Source organism: Olea europaea, unplaced genomic scaffold, assembly GCF_002742605.1.
Source record: "Olea europaea var. sylvestris unplaced genomic scaffold, O_europaea_v1 scaffold1749, whole genome shotgun sequence".
Taxonomy (NCBI): Eukaryota; Viridiplantae; Streptophyta; class Magnoliopsida; order Lamiales; family Oleaceae; genus Olea; species Olea europaea.
The window spans coordinates 87,596-105,001 of NW_019235207.1; the positions used below are offsets into that span (position 1 = coordinate 87,596).

General features: G+C 34.7%; 1 protein-coding gene across 1 annotated transcript; it reads right to left on the minus strand.

Annotated features, from left to right (window-relative positions):
* Positions 1-540: 540 nt before the first annotated feature.
* Positions 541-14,853, minus strand: LOC111377939 (protein phosphatase 1 regulatory inhibitor subunit PPP1R7 homolog). The gene is made up of 6 exons (XM_023001099.1): positions 14,482-14,853; positions 2,765-2,995; positions 2,344-2,490; positions 2,092-2,234; positions 1,904-2,018; positions 541-1,015 (listed from the first exon to the last, which is right to left on the minus strand). The coding sequence occupies exons 1-6, from the start codon at positions 14,785-14,787 to the stop codon at positions 935-937; spliced, it is 1,023 nt and encodes a 340-aa protein (XP_022856867.1). The 5' UTR covers positions 14,788-14,853; the 3' UTR covers positions 541-934.
* Positions 14,854-17,406: the final 2,553 nt, after the last annotated feature.

A 17,406-nucleotide genomic window follows, 5' to 3' on the forward strand; every position in this document is an offset into this window, starting at 1 on the left:
TGTACTCTTCATTTACTCCTTAGAACTAGTGTTGGCTGTATTTGCAGGTCTTTGATCTTGTCATGGCCAGAGCATGGCAATATGCTTTGCTTCGTTGGAGGCTTTCTCACGTTCATTTTATAATTTTCTCATTTTTTTTCCAGTCTCTAGAATACCACAAAGCTGTTCACATTTATTGATTTTTAAGATTTCTTTTTCAAATGAACTTGAGAAAGGGGGCAAAAATGTTAGATATCAGTTACGATTTACATATCATAAGGGCACTTAACATGGGTTCTATCATCTTCCTCATCACAGCATTGTTCCCAATTTTGTGAGATAGAATCTGATGACCGATTCAACCGATGATTCAAAATTAATTAAATTTTGTAAAATGATAAGATTTGCTATGGATGAAGAAGTGTACGATGTTGGTTAATCAACCCTCTCTTGGACGCTATAGTAGATCAAATTATTCAATTTGGAAGTGCTTATTTCTTAGACAGAACACCTATGAGAGAGCTTGGTTTCACGACGTTTGGAAGAAAGGCAAACTCTATGAATCAACAACAATTTTGATTTGTTAACCACAATCAACTGCTGCTTTAATCTTAAGATGGTTTAAACCCCCAACGTAAGAAACAAGGCAACGTTTTTTTTTTTTGTTTTTGGTAAATAGTAACTCCTTGAAAACATAATACTGGAATATAAGAAACATAAATGATTCCATGAGAAGGTTGTTACATTCTTTTGGGTTGCAAGTCCCTCAGACAGACCTCTGTGCTCCTTGAAAAGGTTAAAACTTCTTCAATGTTGCTCCTCCGGGAAGTACCATGTTGAGCTATAAAACTGATTTATAGGAGATTAAGCTCGAGAATTATCCGGTGTCAGCACCTAACTTCCTCTCTTTGTATAAGTTCATACCAAAATTCGTCCACAGGTCAAATCAGATATACTAAGCAAACAATTCTGAATCGATTTGCTCAACGTTGGGGAAGATTTGTTTCAAAGTAGCAATATAATTTGGAGATTTAGCCTGCAGAGGGGAAAAAATGCATTAGGAAAACTTGATATTACATTAAAATTCAAAGTCAACAGGGGAAAAGGTTAAGACCTGAAGAAGATTTTACAAGTAACTGGCTATGCCAAGAGCATTTAATTCAAAAAACAGTAACAGCATTCTAGCCAACTGATAAAATGTAATTCCTCAATGCACTACGATAGAAGACAGACAGGATTTTGGAACCTTGCAATTGATATATAAGTCGGCTATAACAGAGGATAGCCTAATCTAAAATCTATCTTCAAATTTCAGTCGTGGGAGGAAATGCAAGTTATAGTTCCAGTCTTCATATTGCAGCATTCAAGCAAAAATTTAAAGTTTTTGCCCATAATGACGTCACAGAAGAACCAGAAAAATGTTGATAGACATGAATATGCAGTTGGAGATCAAATTTCCATGGGCATATAGTGGTCCTAAATCTTATTCAATATTCCTGTTAAAAGCAAATCATATGCCTACAATCATTGCCATCTGAAAAGCTTCGAACCTGAGAAACTTCTGATGTACTCAATCACTTCAAGTTGGCAAGAATAAACACGATGTGATACAAGTATTTCTATGCAACCTAGTGAATAAAAAACAATGCAAGGACAAGCAGCTCAAGGCCTAGTTCCTTCAGGAGGTTCCCATAGAACAAACTATTCAAAAAAAAGGGATATACTGCCTGTTTGTTATGGCTGAAGGAGTGGAATGGATTTTGGATAACACGAATGAACAGCTATTATAATAAAAATACTAAAGCAATGTTCTAGAGAAGATTCTAAACCAAGAATCAACTAATGCTGAAGATTATGTAGTAAAGATGTTCCCGGTTTGAACACACACTACATTCCACCAAGAGAGGCAGATATCTATACATACACATGGATTGCGCTCAAGGTAGATGGTAGTGAGCTTCTCTCTGGAACAGGCAACTGCCTCTTCTATTCCTTCTAGCGATGTTATTTGGTTGTCATTAAGCCATAGATCTTCTAACCTGCAGAACCAACTTAAAGTGAAGTGTATAGGGATGATTAATACAACTGCACGTCTGAAATAGAGATTCATACTGTTCCAATTTCTCAATGTCATTAATTTCTGTAAGCTTATTAGCCGAGACATCCAAGAGCCGGAGATTTACTAATGTTGATAGGCCTTCCATTTCTGCTATCCCATTATGGCTCAAGTATAGTTCTTCTAGTGCAATGCACTCCTGCAAATCACAAAAAGTACATATATTGATGCAAATGTTGCCCAGAGTTTAGAAGAAAGAATTTTATACAAAAGCTCTTCAATCACAAAAACTCTCAAACACTAAATACCTCCAATCCTGTCATGGAAGTTAAACGATTACTCTGCAAGCTAAGCTTTTTAATGCATTTCAACCCACAAAGATTAATTGCTCGAATTCGATTCCGTCCAAGCCATAGTTCTTGCAAGCTTGTTGAGTTTTGAAGGTTTTCCATTACCTGCATGAAAAGTACTTCTAAGTCATGTAACTATTCTGAAACCAAAAATAGGCACTTCAAAATTAAGCAACTTTCTTGAAAAGGTATACTGTACACCTATTATTCCTATGTAGAGAACAGATCTGCTACAAAGAACATTAAAGAATGCGTGTGCTTCCATCTTAAAATAAAAAAAGGTATTATAGCATAATGAGGAATATGATCATTTGTTGAAAGTTAAGGAAGTAGTTAATAGCATTCTACACTTTTTTTTTTTGAGAAATTAAATCCTGACCCGTATTCTGTTTGATCCAAGCTCAAGAATTTGCAGTGAAGGAAAGTGTTCAATCTCCTCCATCTTGATAACTTCATTTTTAGAAACATAAAGCTCTTTAAGAGTGCTGGAGACCTTAGACAGTCCATTAAGAGATGAGATCTCATTGAATGAAACATCAAACACAAGAAGCTGCTTGAATATGCTAACATCAGGAATTTTCTTCAACTGATTATCCCGGAGAACTAGCTCCTGTAAAAAAAATAATAATAATTAAAAAAATTTCTCTTGTTATTTTGACATGACAAAAGAATTCTTGAAACATCTCGTGTATCAAGTCCAACAAATTCTTTAAATAAACTTCCAAATGCAATATCACGAGTACAGCCGTTGTACCAGAAAAAATAAATAAAAAATCTCATGAAAGCAAACATGCATAAACAAATCAAGTCCCAGAAAAAATAAATAAAAAATCACATGAAAGCATACGTGCATAAACAAATCAAGTCCTAATGGACCCCAAACCCACTTAATCAATTTCGGAAAATTCCTCTTCCAAACCTTCAGTTCACCACTGCCTCGCCCACTTGCAAATTCATAAACTCATCAATAACAATCTCCAAAAGAGAGGAGCTAAAATTGGAAGAAATTTGAGGATTGCTCTAGCTGATTCCACCAAAGATTTTTCTTGAAGATCCCACTAACTCTCTAGACAAATCCAAATCCACTCTAGATTAAAAAGAGAGTAACAGACTAACAATATAACTGCTTAAACAGATAAAATCTAGGGGTTCTACAAGTTACATTCACCTCATTGATAATGGCTAACTGCCATGGATTTCAAACATGGCACTCACTAGAAATTGTAAAGCTAAACCAATGAGGGTAATTCCATTTAAAGACTTGCAGTCTTATAGCATCGGAAATCTAGAACTTTATTTCCATGTTTGATAATTTTGCCACCCTCCTCCAAACAAATTTTCTGAAGTACATTATATAACTCCACTATCTGTTTAGTGGAATTCACAGCACAGAAAATTGGAGAGTCCCAAGCTACAAGATACTGATAGCAATTAACAGACTCGTAGCACGTTTGGCTTAGCTTATTTCTAGAGAAAAAGCAAAAAACTTGCTTCTGTCTTGCTTTTCTTGACAGTAGGTAAGCAAGTTTTGCTTCTTTCTTAGAAACAAGCTAAGCCAAGCAAGCTCTAGATTAGGGAAATAGGAACATGTAAACACCATGCAGGTCAAAAATCCCATTATTCCATGTCATTTCATTGCATCCTTAAAATCAAATTAGTAAAAAGAGAGGGTCAATAAATCAGTATTAAATAAATTGGAGCATTCTCAGATAAGAAATATTTTAGGAATCGCATGAAATTAGCAAACTAATATTTCTTCAATGTGCAGATCTTCAATTTACTAATCTTTCTATCAATTTACCATATATTTAATTCAACATCTCTCTACTTGAATTCCCATCTCTTACTAGCCGGGGGTTCTAATCCCTATGCCAGAAACCAGTAAATAAAATTATCACTTTCTGTCTACTGGACCCACAATTTTAAACCTGTTTCTATCTGTACTGTTGGTTCCTTTCATGTTATGTAGCATACTCAGTAGTACTTATCCAAAAACTTCAAGCAATAATCCTCACTACAGTTTTTACTTGCCATACCACCAGCTAAAAATGGCAAATAAAAACCTCATCATTGTTGCATGTAATTAATTTATTTAAGATACATTTCTTCTGAATCTTTATGTAAAACATCCTGTGGGCATGTGAGTACAACTACTACTTATGGTAATTGCATTATGATAGATGGCCTTTACCATATAAATTAACCTAACTCTTCGTATGATAGCATAATCTAAGATGCTCGGACTCGGGTACGGGTATCGGGTACGGGTATGTATCAAAGCGTCAGATCTTTTATTTTCTAAAATGTGGGATACGGGGACATGGCTAAAAAGAGTCCAAATTTAGGACACGGGTACGTGGGTACGTTTTTCAAACTTCAATTTTGTTTTTTAGATTTTTTTTTTATATTGTCGTATTTTTTTAGTTAAAAATGATGAATTGAAATTTTTTTTTTTAAAAATGATTAATTTTATTGTTTGAATATTTTATTAAACTAGAATATGATTGGTGTAAAAATAATTACATTATTAGCCCACTCATATCCATTTCCCAAACTCCAATTAAATCCATCTATATCCAATATCAATATTATTAGCCCAATAAAAATGGCCCAACCTCCAATTAAATCCATCCACATCCATATTATTAACCCAACCCACTTCCATATCATTAGCCCCAATCAAAATGGCCCAACTCCAATTAAACCCAAGTCTCTTCTTTCATTCCTGTCTCCGTCTCCCCGTCTTCCATCTTCCTTCTTCTCCTTAACGATTCTAGGGTTCCACCGGAAGATAACCAGCAGATTTTGGACCAAAGATTGTCGGCGGCGCGGCGCTAACTTGCTATTTCTTTACAGATACCTTCCATCTCCATCCAATAAGGTAAATTTTCAATTTTTCTTAAGATTTCTTGCCGGATCCGATTGAAATTGGAAGAATCAGACCCGTATTCCGTACCGGTACCCGTGTCGTGTCGTGTCGACACGGGTACTCTAGCCGAAATGAAGAGTCCGAGCATCTGAGAGCATAATCATATTTCTCTTGGATCCCAAAAAAACATTTCAAAGTAGATAAAGATCTTTTTTTACTTCAACATTTCTCTATGGCCTGTTTACATACAAATAGCTTCAAATTCAATAGTTCACCTGCAATTGATAGCTTAAAACTGATTTGCATAACCAGTTACATCCTCAGTCACAGCTAACCGATTCTCCTAAATATTCATCCTTTCACTCATGGACTTATCATTTCCAAAATGTTCTTATAATTTGTAGTTCTCTTTCTGCACTCAACGTTCTTTTATTAGTTAAATATCTTAACACTACGACACTTAGCTGCTCAATAAACATTTCCGAAGCTGGACAACAAAGCTTACTAGTTCTAGAGTCTAAGCAGTTTCCATAATTTGTAAACCACTCTTAGCTTTAACAACCTAATTTAAAAAACCATCTATTTCCCTCACTTTCCACAATGTTGATATTTAAGAATAATGGAGACTGACACAACACGTGATTTTCCAGAAAAGTGGGAAATGAACACGTGATATAAAATCTTTAATATTTACACATATATTATATCTTTATTTTTAATACTTTTCTATATAATTAGGTTGTTTGATAAAGCTTTTGATTAAAATTTTAACAGAATTTGATAAAAGTTGATGAAATTTATGATAGAAAGTTGATAAAGTTCTAGGTCCCGTGAAATGTCTAGATAAATTAATAGTTGATTTAAATCTCAATTTTTAGCAACTTTTTAAGCTTCTCCAAATGAGCACTTAAATGTTGATATTCTAAACTTTACAAGTGGATCTTTGCAGGTAATTAGTGTCAAGATGTTGCTTGTTTGTTAGAACTAGAAATAATATAGGATACCGTGTCAAACAATAAGCGTCAAATTTACTGTTATTTTCACCCTTAAATTTTACTTGTTAATTACTTTCACTTTTACTGTCAATATTTTCATGTATTTTACTTATTTTCTGATGTTACGAAGACCTTCAAGCTTAAGAGACAAAAATGTAATGAAAAGAGTAATACAAAGAAATCAACACTTGTAAATGGAAGAGTATTCTCACCTAAGAAGCATGGATACTTGTAAACTCAGTACATACCATATTTGATACGTATCTAAATTTGAATACTCTTCAATACACTCTGATGCCTACCTGAGAAATTTTTTTAGTTATTTTTTATATTTTTTAATTTTTCGATATGTATACGTATTTTTAAATTATTTTATATTTTTAATTATTTTTTATATGTATCCAATGCATTAGGACACGTGAAGAAAAATATTACTGGTAAGTTTGATTCTATCACTAATCGTTATGAATTCATTCATAGACATAGTGGTTACTTCATGGTTTACATGCTTCTTTGCTTCAAAGCATTGCTTTGAAAATTCTTGTGCAACCATCTTCTTCATCTTACGTCAAAAAAATTGGAGTGCGCACTCTTTTATACACTCTATAAGTAGAAATAAAATAACTCTGAAACGAGCTAAAAATTCATTTTCATTCATAGCAATCTGCTTCTTTTATCAAGAAAATTAGATTTTTATTCAAAAGGAGAATAAAAATGTAGGACATTGTTGGTGACTCTTTTCATACTCTGGAAAGTATTGGACTACTTGAGGTTGTAGTTAGTAAGATATAATTATGGGATAATTTCTGTAAACTATTGCATATTCCTTTCCCTGTTAGCCAATAGTTAGCCAAGATTCATGTAATAGCTGATATTAAGCCCTATAATTATATATACTCTGCTTATTTAATAGAAGGAATTCTCACAAAGATAATCATTCAAAATAAAAAATTATTGTCTTTGACATGATATCAGAGCAGTTATGTTTGCTATGATCCTTGTTCTAATAGAGTTCGTATATCCCGTCATGTGGTGTTCTTCGAAAATCAATATTTCTTTCCTGCTCATGTTAAGCTTTTACCTGAGATAAATATTCTTCCACACTTTGATGATCTACCCTCTACTTCTGAATGGTTCAAGCCTGAATTTGTGTATAAAAGACAATGCCCAACTTCGCCACTTCCTGAGCCTGACCCGCCATCTGTACCTGCTCAGACGATGCTTTCTGAGAATGAGCTGGATTTTGGAACTATTCCTCGTCGCTCTACCAAAATTTCTCAGCCTCCTAATCGGTATGGATTTTCTTATACATCTTTTAATGCTACTTTGTCATCCATCCCTATTCCTACAAGGTATTCTGAGGCAATTAAGCATGAATGTTGGCGGGAGGCAATAGCAGAAGAACTTAGTGCACTTGCGGACAATCATACTTGGGATATTGTTGATTGCCTGGCGAATGTTAAGGCTATTGGTTGTAAATGGTTTATTCTATTAAACTTCATTCGGATGGAGCTTTGGATCGGTATAAAGCACGTTTAGTTGCTCTCGGTAACAAACAAGAGTATGGGGTAGATTATGAGGAGACTTTTGCCCCGGTGGCTAAGATGACTACTATGCGGAATGTTATTTCTATTACTACTTTTCAAGGCTGGCCACTCCTTCAAATGGATGTTAAAAATGCATTTCTCCACGGTGATCTCAAAGAAGAGGTTTATATGACTCTACCTTGGGGCCTAACCTCCACATCTTCCTCTAAAGTCTGGAAATTGAAGTGCTCGTTATATGGCCTGAAACAAGCTCCAAAAGCCTAGTTTGACAAGTTTCGATCTACATTGCTTCAGTTTTCTTTTCAACAAAGCCAGTATGACTCCTCTTTTTTTGTTTGCAAAACCTCAACTAGTATTGTTCTTCTCCTGCTCTATGTTGATGATATTGTTATAACTGGGACGAATTTGATAGATGCCAAACCGATTCACATGGTTGCTACCACATCTTTGTTAATCTAGACGGTTCAATAGTTAGTTAGTAGGGTTAAAAATGTAATAAATCAAGTAGAGATTGCTTATAAATGGAGAGTTGGGGGTTGGGAATTATCATTCACGTGTAAGTTGAGTCAAGGGGGAGAGACCTGGCCACTCGAATAGCCTAGGATTTGTTACCAATTCTGTTCATTTACTCTTCCAATAAGAATGTACTTTGATTTTCCATTGTTTATCAATTCAAAAGAGCTTCCACTGTTACTGCAGGTTGGGGGTTCTATCAAAATGGTATCAGAGCAGTTGAGATCTGGGAAAATGTCTCTTACTAATCGAGTGGTAGCCTTGGAAATGAGAATTGATGGAATTCAGATGGAAGTATAGGAAGGTCTAGGCACGCTGAAATCTGAAATGAAGACGGCGATGGCTAGGATGATGGAGAAATTGGATTTCATGATGAAGAAATTGGACGAACAAGAAGAGGAAAGGAAGAAAAAGGAACTCGCAATCAATCCGGCTGAAAGCACTGCTGATTCTGAGATTCTATCGAAATCCAAAATGGCAGGGGAAAGTGTAGTTACAAGGATTCGCCGTCAGGAGTCTGAGCAAGTAGAAACCCGAAGTCAACCAATGAAAACACCGGTGTTCATTGAAGATAATCTGGCCGATTGGTCTTGTGGAGAAGAGAAGAAGTGGATTTGGATGAATCGGGAGGTGATGGAGACCACGATGATGAAGAAACAGGAAGAAATTGGGATTAAAATTAGGGATAGAGTTCATATAAAAGATCCTGTGGGCTTGGTTATGAAATTGGCCCAAAGGGGAGAAGACTCAAAGGAGTTCCTGAAGCAAGCCCAATCCAATTTTGGCCCAAACAAGGTTAAAATTAATAGCTCCAACTTACATCCTTCTTGTAACTCATACCCATCATATAGCCCATTACTATAGGCTTCTCAATATCCATCTTCCTCATACCTGACACCTCAATTGAACACCAGAAATCCTACTCACACAGTCCATTCGCTGACAATCAAAAAAGAAGGGCTGCGCTTTAAGAAGCTTACTTTCGCCGATCTTCAAGGAAAAGGAAAGGAAGGTCGTGCAGTCAGCTACGCACTTATTTCGATAAGGAGAGTTAAAAATTTCGACAACGTGTTGGTAGAGGCAACGGGTTATGGCATTACCTTGGATACTATACTAGTGATAATTGCTAGATTGAGTAAGTTTGGCCGCTTCAAAGGGCTGAAACGTCCCTTTCCAATGATGACCATGACTAGAGTGCCTGCAAGGAAAATGGCCTGGCTGCATGATGAATTGACCAAGGCAACAATAGCTTCCACCTTGAGGACAAGGTGGATTTTGAGGCGGCGGGTAATGAAAGATGCTAAACCGATTCACATGGTTGCTGCCACATCTTTGTTAATCTAGACAACTTAATAGTTAGTTAGTAGGGTAAAAAATGTAATAAGTCAAGTAGGGATTGCTTATAAATGGAGAGTTGGGGTTGGGAATTATCATTCACGTGTAAGTTGAGTCAAGAGGGAGAGACCTGGCCTCTCGAATAGCCTGGCATTTGTTACCAATTCTGTTCATTTACTCTTCCAATAAGAATTTACTTTGATTTTCCATTGTTTATCAATTCAAAAGAGCTTCCACTGTTACTGCAGGTTGGGGGTTCTATCAGAATTCTACCTTAATTAGTCACCTACAGTAGCACCTTCAAACTTCGTTTCATATGAAAGATCTTGGTCCTCTTACATACTTCTTAGGGTTGGAGGTTTACATAGATCCCTCGGGTATCTTCCTGAATCAATACAAGTACACACAGGATTTGATTAGGTTGGCTGGTCTTCAGGATTCATCACTTGTAGATACTCCACTAGAAGTTATCACAAAGTACCGTCTTGAGGAGGGTGATATTTTTTCTGATCCTACTTTGTTTCGTCGGTTGGTTGACAATTTAAATTATCTGACCATTACTAAGCCTGATAATTCCTTCGCAATTCAGCAGATTAGCCAGTTCATGCATACTCCATGTCATCTCCATTCAGAAGCTATTCATCGTATCATTCGCTATCTCTTGGGCACACCTACTCGTGGTTTATTTTTCCTGGCCGACTCTCCTGTTAGTCTTACAGCTTATAGTGATGCCGATTAGGTTAGCTGTCCTGACACTTGACGCTCTGTTACAGGGTGGTGCATGTTTCTTGGTAACTCTTTGATCTTCTGGAAGAGTAAGAAACAAGATCGTGTTTCTAAGTCCTCTACTGAATCTGAATATCAGGCTTCGTGGCCTTTTAGATGAACTTGGTTTTTCTCAGTCTGCGCCTACTCTACATGTTGATAACACCAGTGTCATGCAGATTGCTGGTAATCTAATTTATCATGAGTGTATAAAGCATACTGAAGTGAATTGTCATTCTATTCAGGAAGCCTTGAATACTCGTGTTATTTCTCTTCCGCATATTTCCACTACCCTTCCGATAGTTGACCTTTTTACAAAGGCTATGACACGACAGCGTCATCAGTTTCTTGTAAGCAAATTGATGTTTCTTGATCGACCAACATCAATTTGAAGGGGAATATTAGTAGGATATAATTATGGGATAATTTCTATAAATTGTTGTATATTCCTTTCCCTGTTAGCCAAGATTCATGTAATAGCTGATATTCAGCCCTGTAATTGTATATACCCTGCCTATTTAATAGAAGGAATTCTCACAAAAGAGAATCATTCAAAAATCGAAAATTATTGTCTTTGACAGTTGTTAATCTATCACTGATGAACAAGAGTTGGAGAATGTTATTTTTTAATAATAATGAAGAAGCTGATATTGATGATGTATAAGAAAATGAATTTTTGTGACAATTAAGAATTAAGATAAAATACTTTAGTATTTTATTTTATTTTTATTATTATACTCCCTTTTTTTTGTATTAATGAAATTAAGTTGAATTTAATAAAACGTATCTATGTATCCTTTTTTTTTTAAAAAGTCGTATCGACGTACCCGTATCATATCGTATTCGAATTACGTAATCATATCCATGCTTCTTACATTCTCGCCCAAGTGAGAACCATCAAAAAGCAAGAAAAAACATGTAAGCATGGCAAACAAGAAGACACAACAACAACGAACAAGTGCAACCCTTGCTTGCTCAAGTGAGCGGGTACAACAGAATCCGGCTAGAATTTATTAGTTTAGATCTTTCGAGGGAAATTTGGATATTTTTATATCGGGAAAAAGGTTTTAAAACCTAACAGTTAAATACCTGTCATTAGGGCACACAACGGACGTTTTTAGACTTGGACAACAGAACAAAAACTTGGGAGAAAATTAAAGCTTCTAAAGAAGAAAGTATAAAATCTTCGAAAACAAGTGAATCAATTCATCATCCTACCATTTTCTCATTCTTCTCAATTTCAACATTTATTTCATTATAGATTTACTTAGTTGGGTCATGAACTAACTAATTGGCCAAGGCAATGACCTAACCTAGTTATGAAGATTTAATTTCACTTACACGTGTTGTCCAAAGTACGTTTCCAAGCTGAGCGTTCATTATTATGTTTAACCATACTCGTTAAAATGTGCTACTTTACATTTAACGGTTTGATTATTTCATTCAAACACAAAATTTCCTCAACTAGTCTACTATCAATTGATTTGCTAAGACTACTCCAGACTATTCCTATAGTAGTGTAAACCATAGGTAACTTTGGTTAATCTATAACTTATATTCCATCTTCCAACTATTAGTAGTTTATCCCTTATTCTCAAAATTGTCATTTTTTTTTATAAAAATTTCTTACAAAATTGCAAAGTTAGTACTCTACTGCCTTATTTGGTTTACATAAAAATCAATTTTTTAGTACATTTTGATAAAATTTGATGGAATGTGTGTTGAAAAGTTATAAGAACCAAGAAATGTGTGATTAAAATTAATTGTTGATATTGACTTATATTTTAATTAACTTTTGCAGCTGAACCAAACAAAGGCTTTGATGATATCAAACATAATTTAATAATCATTACATGTTTATTGATCTATTCTTCCAGTTTGAAAATCGATTAGGCATGTGCAAGAAGATCCTCTCTAAAGAAATATGGAATGTTCATCAATTATTTCGAAATAGGAATTCAATGTTACTAGATCATGAGATACAATAAAATCTATAACAAATACTCCATTATTACCTTTTCCTGCATCCATGTCACCAAGTTGCTCTAAAGAGGCCACATGATCCATGTGATCTTTTGCCATTAAATAAAGTAATAAACACCCAAACTACTTTTCAATTGAATGAATCGAAGTAGTTTTACTAAAAGTAAGTCCAAGAGAAATTCAAAAAGAAGTTGTAAAATATATATTTTTAATGTTTGAGCCTTGATGGTAGAGAGAGCGTCACAAAATCAAATGACACGTGATCAATGAATCTTTGATTTTTACAAATAGCGATTTAAATAAAAAATCGGAGAAAACTAAAACAGTTATATTAGTTTTAATTAAAGGAACAACTATTGCCGTCGCTCGTCTCATAGAAACCAAAATTAAGAGTTTGTTAGGTAGTAATTTTGAAAATCAATTTCTTAACCGTTAGGGAGAAAAGTGGGTCCTACTGAGTGAAAAAGTAAAAAATGATGGCTGACTTAAGGAAGTAACGATCAAAAAATTGATTTTTTAGAGTGAAAAATCAGAACCAAACGGAGGCTAAATCTCATTCTAAAGATAATAAAGATTTCCTCCTAGTCCATATCATCTAATCCAATTAAATATAAACCCTACTTAATAAAATCATAATTTAAAAGAACAATTAAGTTCTTACACCCTTTCATGTGCTTTATTTCTCAAAACACATCATTCTTCTAAGCTTGAAGAAAATTCGTTTTGAATTTTGCACTTTATCCTCAAATGACATTTCGCAATGGAGGTCAATCACTTGTAAACTAGTGCGGAAAACAATAGCAAACTCGCCATGATTGATGCCCCCTTCGTAGCAAAATGATGAACAACTCAAGGTTCCCTAGACTATTCTCTTCCTTTCCTCTAATAGAGAAACCTATAAACTTGCTTGTTCACAAGGATAAGTGCACCATTTCAAGGTAGAACAACCTATGTTTCTCCCTTCAAGTTGTCTTAATTTCTGCACCAATTGCCTTTCTTTCTAGAATCCTTTCAATGACCTCCTTTATTGTTGTTGCATGTTGCCATCATGGACAACTACATAAGTGGTTCTAACCAATTTAACCATTGCTTTATCTCTGACTAACTTAAGAACATTTTCAACCACACTTTCTCCCAATAAAATAATTTTTCATGTGGGATTTTAATTCTTTTGTACTTTCTAACCACTAATTCTCCTAAAAAATCACTTTTTACAAAAATCTAAATCAAACAAGCTCCAAACTGATCACCCAGTTTAGCAACATTTATTGAACCACCTTTCTCATTAACAACTTTATTCTTACTATCATAATTATTGTTTTCTTCTTTCCAGGCTTCTTATAAGTAAAACCATCATCTTCTCCTCCATTTGAAGAAACAATAAAATATTGCCATTTATTTAGAAAATTCCCCTACGATATTGAGTATTGCTCAAATCATAACTAGATAAAATAGTATCCAAAAAACCCCTTTGCCTACCATTTTCGATTGAAGGAATATCAGAAAAGTTAGTAAGGAACCCAATTTCCCATCTAAAGTTGAGACGCCATCTTAACCTTCTTCGCCCAACTTTCTCACCTTCCAGTTTTATGTTCAACTGCCTCAAATGTGGAATGTACCATCATTTAACATGACAAGAGAAACTAAATATTAAGTCCCCGTTTCAACCTCATTTTTTAGAGAAAATGTGTTTTGGAATGGTGATTTTTTGGAGAATGCGTGATTAAAAATTAAGAAAAAAATTTTGGGTTTATATGTAAAATTATTATATGGGAAAACATGCGTTTGAAAATGTGTTTTAGAAAAATGTGTTTTGAGAAAGTGGGGCTCAAACAGGGCTAATCCTTGTTAGATAAAGTTTTTTTGAGAAGTGATTCTTTGAATTTTTTATTTTTATTTTTAAAAACTTCAGGAGTAGACATGAATACACAACATCCACAGCTAAACAAGAAACAAATTGGCATTTTTCTTCCATATTTTACAGCAATTAAAGAAGCAAATGACAAAAACACCGATTTAATAATCGAAATAGTGAAATAAATTCATACTTAACACGATAAAAATGAAAGAGGAAGGATAAAATTGGTACTTCGAGGGCGGAAATGATGTCCCACGTTGAAAGAGGCTGGATTCCATCATCATTAAAAAGGTTCTGACGAAAAGAAAGCTTTTTGAGATTGGGGAGTTGGGAAATTCGGGGGTCTAACGTCGACAGACGGTTCGCCGTCAAGTCTAACTCGGTTAGACTCAGTGGAATCTCCACCGTTTCCAGATCGTGGAGTTGAAAACTCGTGAGGTCGAGCACGGTTGGGGAGGATGACGATTCCTCCTCATTCTCCGCCTTCGGATCGATGTCCGGCGGGTACTGATCGGCGGGTCCAGTTGAAGGGTCCATTTTTAATCGGAGCGAGAGAACAGAACAGAAAATTATAGAAGTTTTGCACAGAGAGAGAAAACCGGGGCGAGTATTCTTATTTTTAGTGATTAAAAGTTTAAAGTTGACAATTTATAGGTAAATTCGACTTTTTCTAAAAGTTAATAATTTTATTTAAATTCTTTTGATAAATATTTAAAATTAGAATCGATTGAATACAAAAAATCTCAAACTACATATAAGGAATTTTTAGCTTAACAACTATTTTCACAATTCGCTCTTACTTAGACATGCATCTAAAATCATTTATCTTTTCTTTGTTCTTTGATGCATGCAGAACATTGGTTATTCTACTCATTTTGTAAAAATTAATTATTTAAGGCTCCGACATCTTGAAATGCTTATTTTTTGTATGAACACGACTCTTATCTGGATTAAAATTATCGTCGATAAGCGTTTTCAATATTTGTTGAATAATTTTTATATTAGTAGACAATTTCGTCATCATATTTTACTCACCAAATAATTCGAAAGATTCTCAACATGGATTACATTTGTATAGTGTATTGCAGAAAGGACTTCACATAATTTATAAATGTATTTGTCTATTGATAAATTAATAAATTATTCATTTTGTTAATAAATAATAAATTCTCTTATCATATATTTGACAAGTGTTTGCAAAAATCAAACAGTTTTTTATCAGTATATTTGAGAGATCAAGACAAGAACTATTAACTTATTCACCATTGATTTCTTTCTTAAACAAACATCAATTATGTACTTCCATTGAAATTATAGGTTTTGCGTGATTTATGGGTTTTAATTTTTAATTTTTTTAAACTAGAAATTAATTAATTTTTGTTGCTTCATATCTGCATGAAGGTGCGGAAAAAGATTTTTCAAAAGTACGATTTTTTATGATATGATATATTTCCGAAACATAATTGTACATATCTATTGTCGTACTACGTCTTTTATATCGCGTATTTTGTCTTATTATGTCTTTTTGAACTTAAAAAGCGTAATTATCGTCGTATAATTAAATCATGTGTGGTTTATTTTCTCTCTTTTTTTTTCTTTTTTTTTTTCTTTTTTGCGTGATACCTAGATTTAAATTTTAACACAGGAGGGAGGGAGGGGGAGGGGGAGGGGGAGAGAGAGAGAGAGATGACTAAAAGACTAAAATGATGGAAACAAGTACAAGATTTATTTTCTTTCTGGTGGCAGAAAAACTAAACAAAAGAAACTTAAACATCCAAATTAAGTTGCATCAGTTTGGATCATCATGTCTACACTGCTGTGATAGTATTGCCATGCATGTCTCCATAAGTGTTGATACCATCTATGAATTTACTTCCGGTAATCGGAGAAGCTAAATTCGGGACTGATCCATTTTGTAAAGTTTCATATGTAATCAAAGGATCATAATTCTCACTCATACCATTGTCTTTGCCAGCAGATAAATGAAGATCATCTTGTTCCTCTAAATTCTCATCATTGTCTATCTCAAAACGTTTAAGATTTAACATCAAACGCCCATTTTCTCTAATGGATTCAAAGTACTCATAACTTTTCACAATCTCCTGCCGAAGAATCAGCCTACCATCACAACAGCTTGTAGAGAGAGAGCATGGCTCTTGGATCGAAAGGTTGCCCATTGGCGGTGGCAGTGCCAGTGAAGGAATTGGCGGTGGATAATCTCTCTTCTTTTCCGTTCGCCTTGTTAGTTTGAATTTGTAAGATCTTGTCGTCTCTTGAAGAAAAAAATCTGTTTCGGAGCCCATGAATACGCCACTATCAGTCCCAAGTAAATCACCGCTGGTCGATTTGGCCCACATCGACCAGGATTCAGATGCAAATGCTGATGATAGTGAGATAGAATTTGGTAGCGGTTTGTAAAATTGGAAGATGAATCTACCATCCTTTTGATTCATCTTTTGAGCTGCATCTTTGATTGCACAAGGCAACCTTATCGCCCACAGCAGAATCCATTCCACAACTGAAATTACAACTCTGAGATTGAGCAGAATGCTATCCTTGTTCAATCCCATGGTTTGGTGTAACAATGGAAAGATTGTGGCCATCTGAAAATTGCGTTCCTCCCATATACATACTCACAATACAGCTTGACAGCTTCACAACATGCCAAAAGCACAAAATGATAGCAAACAAAAGTTTAGGAGTGAGATTTTGGAAGTTCTAAGCATGCAACTGAGAAGTGGCATGGTTGATGTAATTCCTGTTTTAGCATCCGCCGATTCCATTTAATAGGGGAGAGGTCAAATTCAATTCAATTCTCTTATGTGTGATACAGTTGCAAGTATTCTAAGAATTCTACTATACTTTTGCCACTACCTAAGTTGTGCATGCTGCAAAGGGTATCGCCCGAATTTTCCTATGAAATTTTAAATAAATGGTGGCGATTTTTCTGACCCTGGTTATGAAAATGCATGACACTACCATCTTCTCTAATGATCTCCTAATGCAGTCCCAAAATCATAATGTAATCAAAGGATCATAATTCTCACTCATACCATTGTCTTTGCCAGCAGATAATTGAAGATCATCTTGTTCCTCTAAATTCTCATCATTGTCTATCTCAAAACGTTTAAGATTTAACATCAAACGCCCATTTTC